This window comes from Poecilia latipinna, unplaced genomic scaffold, assembly GCF_001443285.1.
Source record: "Poecilia latipinna isolate Pla-1442-1.1 unplaced genomic scaffold, P_latipinna-1.0 Scaffold2530, whole genome shotgun sequence".
In the NCBI taxonomy this organism is placed as follows: Eukaryota; Metazoa; Chordata; class Actinopteri; order Cyprinodontiformes; family Poeciliidae; genus Poecilia; species Poecilia latipinna.
The window spans coordinates 27,236-34,716 of record NW_015115146.1 but is presented as its reverse complement, the minus strand read 5'-3'; the positions used below and the strand labels follow the sequence as shown (position 1 = coordinate 34,716).

The window sequence follows — 7,481 nt, the reverse complement described above, 5'->3', positions numbered from 1 at the left end:
ATTTTTCCCCTTGTTAATCTAACATTTCTCTTTCATACATTTTATTTGTTGTTGGCTTTCAGGGCCCTGTGATGGATTGTTGGAGATGGACACCACCAGCCCCCTCACTGCGCTGCAAGGATCAGTGTGTTCAGATCATGCATGGAAAGCTTTTAAGGTAGTTTGTCTCCTTAAGTCCACACTTAAAACAACTTCATAGTCAATGCCAACATCAACTGATTCTATGACATTGCTGACTATTTTTTCTACTTCTAACATAAACGGGCAAAGAAGACACCCAGAAATGTTTTTTCACCCGAGGTATTCGGTCCCAATCATCATCACTTCTGATGATGCCACATACACAGTGAGTCCACAACGTCTTGAAATTGTAAGTATTATTTCTTTATTTGCCATTTTTCTGTACTCTTTAAAATACAAATGCTTTCTCGTTTAATTGCTCTATTGTTCTCTTTTGCAGGTTTCTGTAAAGTGCAGTGGTCCAGTGAATGGGAATGTTCTGTTGTTAATCCTCACTGTTCTTAGGAAGGAGAAATGTCAGTTTGTCTGCAGTAATACTGGAATACTGTGACATTGAATTAAAACAATACTCTGTCCTTGAAAAAACAGTTTTCACATTTCCTCTAAAGTGTACCTATCGTTTTATTGTGCTGATTTTCATAATTTTGTTGTTTGTAAACTTTGAATGTATTGACAGTTTCTACAATTGTCTTATAGTATAATGGCTCTTGAAAAAATGTCGGTAAGTCTTTATTTGACTGGGTGTGCATAAGACTGATATGATACTGTCATAAACATGATATAACTCCTGTTAGGAACATACCAACTGTTTCATGAAGTGTCATTCAGTAAATAATGACAAATTTAATGAGAATTTGCTTTAAAAGTTGGATGAAAGGTTTTATGTTATGTTTATGACAGTGTCATGTCAGTCTTATGCACTCCCCATCAAATAAAGTGTTACCAAAATGGTAATATATTGAAAGCACAATGTAATTATAATTTTTGTTCTTTAAAGTAATAACTTTAATGTTGTTGTTGTTGTTTTTTTGTCACACTTAAATTTTCATGCTCATTGTGTTCTCTTTTGATGTGTAAACTGATAATTTATGTAAAGTTCATAAAGTTGTAAATAAAATTGCACAATTTTAAAATGTCGGTAATTAAACAAAATATTTGAATTACCTTGAACATCTTGTGTAATTAATTTTTCCATGTAATTGTAGCCTAAAACAATGTAAGTACTGCAGTGTAGTTATGCATGTAATGTACAAAATAGGAAAGTAGGAATAAAGAAGACTTTTACGAGCAATTAAAATTGTACTTTATTAGCAATAGCAGTAAATCAAAAATAAAAATTAAGTGTAATTTAAATTACTCATTTAAATTAGTAGTATATTTAAAATATATTTAAAGTATATTAAAAGTATATTTTTAATATTATTCTGACAGAATTAATACACTCAAAATATCCTAATCAAGCTCTTCAATACTCCATAAAAAAGTACTTTTAAAAGTTTCTAAAAGTTGTAAATTAATACTATTTAAGTTCTATTAAAGTATACTAAGCACAAAAAAAGTTGTTCCACAATAGTACAGTTTAAGTACATAAATAAAAGCATGTTAAAATTTAAAGTATACTTTTTTTACTAGGGTAATGTTGATAGCCACCCTTATAGGTGTTGTTATATGGATTTATTTTTAAAGGAAGCTGAATTATTTAGAGAAATGTTCAGTGTACAGGCTTGTGTGATCTGTTGCATTTGTGCTAAAAGAGAAATGCATTTTCTGGCACTCTGCTTGCTTCGCTGCTCTGACTGGGAGCATTTCAGAGATAGATATAGATCAGGGGACATATCTGGCTGGAGGAAATATCACTCTACATATTTTTGTTTATAAACCAATTTTCCACTATTTTGTGTTTATCTATGATAATAAAAAAAAAACCAGGAAAAGGCCAAATCTGGCTTATGCAGCCATAACCTTTGTTGGCAAGATGGGCAGCAGAGCTGACCAAAAGAAACTCATGTCGCTTTGCTTTAAGACAGCTATAGCAAAGCGACATGCATTTCTTTTGGTCAGCCCTGGGTAAACTTTGTCTCCCAAAAGAGGGTCCAGCATAATTTTTTATCTGCTTTATTTTGTCCTTTTGGCTTCAGGCATGTGTGTTTGGAGTAAAATACACACAGTTGAAAGGGTATGGGGGGAGAGTGCTGTGTCTCTTTGCTGGATTAGCATATCAGCACTGAGTGCTAATTTAACTGGGTCATTGAAAGAGAATGCTTTAATAAAGCTGGAGAGTTTTAGATGTGCCATCACGAGCATGTAGCCCTTCTTCTGCTGTTTGACGTGTATTATTCTTTCAATTTCAGATTAAAGTTGCAGTGTGTAGCTTTTCTAAAGATATATTATCTGTCATTAGCACATTTAGCAGTGGTTCACAAGTTTGATTGACAGCACTAACCCCTCCTCCTGGCTCTGATTGGTTGTTTTTGGTCAGGAGCGGTGCATTTCTTCAGATGGCAATAGCAGCACAGAGAGGAGGTTGCCTGGGAAATTCATGGCAGGAGATCCTGCACTCCCTGTGCTTCCGACCGTAGTAATCAATGTTACTGGCCAGTTCATGCTAGCTTATAACAATTTAGTTTACTTATTGCAGTCGATTTCAACAAGCTTGGTGAGATTGCATAAAACTTCACTAACCTAAAACAATTTCACATCCAAATGTTAGATAGCGTTTAGCAACTTAACTTACCTCAATATGTTTTTTTTATTTTATTTTTGAAAGCTAGAAGCTCATGCTTTTGGGGGGGAGGTTGCACCGGAATCTGCAGGATTCATTTTTTGACCGGGTTAACTCAAATAAATCTTTTAAATAAGGCCATGGCTGACGCGGGTCTTCTGGATGACTACACTTGGTGGACTCCATTTTGGGTGTTAGTGATTCTGAAGGAGCTGCATACCTGCCTTGCTCTTCTTGAGGGACGGTCTAATGGCACTTTTCTACTTTGAAAAGTACCATTAANGCAANGCTTTATAGAAATGTAGTGAAGTAGAAAGTACAGATGCCTACTGTAAAATGTGGTGGAGTAAAAGTCTAAAGTACCCATAACTAAATCTACTTAAGTAAAGTACAGACACACTTTCAGGTTGTTTGCCTGTTCAGACTGCAGAACACATACAGGTCGCATATGTGTGGCAGTGTGAATGGCCCGGCAAAAAAATCCGATTTGATAAAAAATCGGAATTGGGTCACTTCAGGCTGCAGTGTGAACGTACCCTAATGGTGCGCCATAACTCCTTTTTTCCCCCTTTCCTTAACCTTCTCTATGAATTCTCAATGAGCAGCTGCTTAATAAACATAAAGGGGTGTGTGCTCAGAAGAAACCTGACCTCCGAGAGCTCAGCAGTGGGCAAGAGAACAATGGAGGAGGGAGGGTGTCCTTGAGCTGAGTGTTGAGACAGCCTCCAGCCGGGGGCGGAGGGGCAGTCGATCCCGTCAGCCAAAAACAGTCAGAAGAGAGTGGGCTGAGCAAGGGGAGGAACTGGGATTTCTGCTCCTGCCTGTGTGGCTGCAGGAGAGACCCCGGATGCTGGGATTTTCTCCACCATGGGATGCAGCCTCTGTTCTTTGAGGAAGCCTCATGAGCAATATAAGCTACTCTACGAAGTCTGCAAGGTACTGTGACCGTGTGCTTTCAAACTTAGGAAGAGTTTTTGGGTGGTTTTTTTTGTTGTTGCAATCTTTCTCCGGTTTTTAGCCATTTATCATCCCTGACTTGTTGTCGGTCTCGGGGGTCATTGGGTTGAGTTCAGTGGGGTGAAGTGGAAACTGTTGCCAGCTAAAAGGGGGTCTGAACTCTGGATGCTGGGGTCAGCGAGAGGCGGCGTGCTGTGCTTAAAAGGAGGTAATGAAGAGGTGACAGCTCTCTCAATGACCCGGTGGATCTGTAGCCAACATCTGAACGCTGACTGTCCTTGCTTCACTCTTTCACCAAAGTTTATATTTAACAGTTGAGTGCTTGTTTTGCAAATTGTCTTTACGGAAAAGAAAATAGCGCAGGCATTGTAGCAGATGCATCATTAACACACGGGGTTGAAGAGCATTCTCACACCCAAGGACTGGAGCTAGATTTGGCGTTCTTTTCCATTCTTTGGCGGCTGAGCGTAAACCCTGATTATAGGCAGAAACGTTTGATGGGTTTCGCCAAGTGTTTTTTTTATTTTTTATGCTGCAACATTTGCTCACGTCAGAGATACCACAAACTCCTGAACTCCAGCATATTGTTCTCATGCTTTAAAACTAGATTTACATTCACCCATCAACATGCATCAGCTGAAGTTTACAGTGTTTGTATCATTTATGTTTCTTGCCCTCAGAAGTGGATTGGTGTATACTGGGTGGACAAAACCTGGTTCATGAAAATAAAGCGAGACTGTAGTGGTATTTTAAGAAAAAGCAACAACTCCCTTTTTGTTGTTGTTTCCACCAATGGTAGAAAGAAGGTCTGGGATGTTAACGTAGGGTTGTGTATCGTATTGTTTTTCATTTATCATGATAAATTTTTTATAAAAATTTTGATTTATTGTTGTCACGATAAATTCCAACTAATGATGTTTGAAATCCCCCCAAACTTTTGGCATTGATGGTTTTACTATTTTCTCCAATGTTTGTTCAATGTAAGCATTGAACAAAATCCCAATAAATTTGAAAATGCAGTTACTGTGTGCAATATTCTTTATTCACTCAGTCATACATTTACCTAAAAAAGATTTTATAAATAGTTCTTACCGTCCCTTCTTATAGTTAGCACAATAGTGATAATGATATCACTACCCCAAAATTCTGAGCTAAAACTTTAAATCCATATCACCCACCACTACTTTAATGCATTAATATAGATTAATTACATCAGTTTCAATGTGTTCAAAATTTTAACACAATTAATGTATTTATTTATTTATTTTACATACAAAATTCCTGAACTGCAACTTTGGTATTCACATGTTTCTGATACGCTCATAAATCTATGCACAAGCAACGTCTGCAAACAGTATCAGTGAGCTGGAAAGAAATGTTGCTGCTCAAGTTGTGCTAAAAGGAGTTAGCTTTTATCTCAATGCAATACATGCCAGTGTTCACATATTTAAAGAAGTATTTTTTTTTTCAAAGAAGTCCAATTAGATTGTTAAATAACCTAAACACAGATTAAAAACAGTAAACTGGATTGTTGAGATCTATTTATTTAATAAAAAGCTTTTGAATTAAAAATGTTGCTTATTTTGTTGATGCATGGTTTTTCATTAATTAGAGATTCTGCAATTAGCACAATAAAAAATTAAATCTGGTCCCACGCCAAGTATGAACATTTAATTCATTTCAAGACTTTGTTTTAAAGAGTCCTTAATCAGTATAGAATAGAAGTTCAGTCATGGCTTATTTTTTTCCATAAATTGTGATTTTCATACTTGCTTTTTTCTAGGTAGGCACTAGTGTAATTTTAATTTTATTTTCTTTAGCAAACAGAATAAAAGTTTCTTCAATCTTAAGCCAGGGGAATCCCAAATGTGGTTCAGGGGCCATTTTTGCAGTCTGTGGACTGATTTTGTGTGTCCTGACTTGCAATTCAAGAATGAATTATCAGAGTGGAAAAGTGTTGAGAAAAACAGAAGTAAATTAACTGCCAAAGATTTGAGAAGAATCAAAAGGTGAAGCTACCAGGAACCCATTATCTTCCAGTGCTGTCATATTCCAGAACTGCAACCTACCTGGAGTGCAGAGAAGTACAAGATGTTCAGAGACATGGCCAAGGTAAGGGAAGCTGAAATCTGACCAACACCAAACAAGACACATAAGTTTAAACGTCAAAACAGATCTGAAGACGGATTTTCAAAGGTTGCATGGGTTCATGGCTGGATCAGTGATGGGCACAGAGCTCCACTTCACACCAGACACCAACAAGGTGGATGTGTATGGGCTTCTAGTATTATTAAAGATGAGGTAGTTGGACCTTTTCACATTGAAGATAGAGTCAAAATTAACTCCTAAACATTCTGACAGTTTTTAGAAGACACTTTCAAAACTTTTTTGGATTTGTACACTTGATGGATTTGTGTACTACCACAGTAGGTCATATAGTAGGTGCCCCGTTGTTGACTCGTGGTTGCTAAAAACCTTACCAGACTGATTTTAGTGACATAGTGGGTATAAAATATTGAATAAAATGTTGTGCTACATGACAGGCTTTATTTTCACTCTTATATTTAACTTTATGACACACAAAACTACAAATGAATCGTCCTTATTGTCTCCAGGTGCATTCTGGGTAAAGCTTGTCACCAACGTCATCATCAGTCACTTGGCAACAAATGGCAAACATGTTTTGAATTTGTGTTGTTTCACCAGTAGCCTGATGTTTCTGTTCTTCTCTTGGTTTGTTGTACTTCATGTCAGATGGACTTCAAAATGACGTAATCGCTCTCTCTGGTGATGAAACTTGTTAGCTCCGCAGTTGCGAACATGTCTATGTTGTAAAGTTAATTTATCATGAGCTTTATTATTTGGGCCCGGTCATTAGCCCCGCCCCCGGCCGACGCCGACTTGTTCTGCTACTGCTTCACATGTTTGCCTGAGGAGCGGAGACAGCAGTAAGGCGTCTTGTCTGGAGCTTATTATAACAAGGTAAGTTCCATGTTAAAATGACCATGTTTTTGACTATTTTTTATGGAGGCATTATTTTTCCGTTTACGCAAGAGTATCAATTTATATACATAGTTTGCTTAACGTACGTTTATTTGTTTGGATATCACGGTATATACGACTGTTTATTATCTTAACCGAACATTGAAACTGTCAGGAAAATCTGGAGGCCATTTGAGTTATTAATTAGCCATAGGTCGTTTTCTTTAAGTTTTTGGCTGTAGACTGCAAAACGGGGGAGTGGCTGTGCTGGACCATTGGCTTGATCTATGCCACAGGTGTGTCAAACTCCGGTCCTGGACGGCCACTGTCCTGCAACATTTAGATGTGCTGCTACTGCACCACACCTGACTCTGGACTCTGGAGAATGTATCTACACAATGAGGAGGCAATTAAGCCATTTGACTCTGGCTTTTGTACCTGTGGCATATCTAAAAACTGCCCAAATGTTTTTTCTTTGTTAGTGTGTCATGTTGGTGACTGAAGCCTGTTATGATGACTTCAACACATTTCTTCAGACAGGTTGGCACAACTTTTAATGTCCAAAAAAATTTTCTATAAGCCGACTAATTTCTTTCGTAATTATTTCTGACTTTTTTATGCTTTATCTTGTAAACCAGGTGGGCAGAGTAATTTGAATGAATGTGACGGTGACACACTATTAAGAGAGGAAAAATTCTTGAACTATAATCTATGCCCGGATTCAGAAAATACTGTTTGCAAAGACTGAGATCACACAGAGATAACAGCGTCACAATAATCAGCATTTATTCAAGAGAGA

General features: G+C 37.2%; 1 protein-coding gene across 2 annotated transcripts in view; it reads left to right on the top strand.

The window, feature by feature from the left end:
- Positions 1 to 7,481, top strand: part of LOC106938188 (E3 ubiquitin-protein ligase PDZRN3-like) — a 70,430-nt gene that overhangs the window by 40,154 nt on the left and 22,795 nt on the right. Inside the window, exon 1 of one of the 2 annotated variants that reach the window (XM_015020074.1) lies at positions 3,329 to 3,679. The exons of the other annotated variant lie outside the window; for it this stretch is intronic. Coding sequence (XP_014875560.1) covers positions 3,611 to 3,679 — 69 coding nt within the window. The 5' untranslated portion in view covers positions 3,329 to 3,610. Of the gene's footprint in view, positions 1 to 3,328; positions 3,680 to 7,481 lie in introns of those variants that run through there. 2 annotated transcript variants of the gene reach the window in all.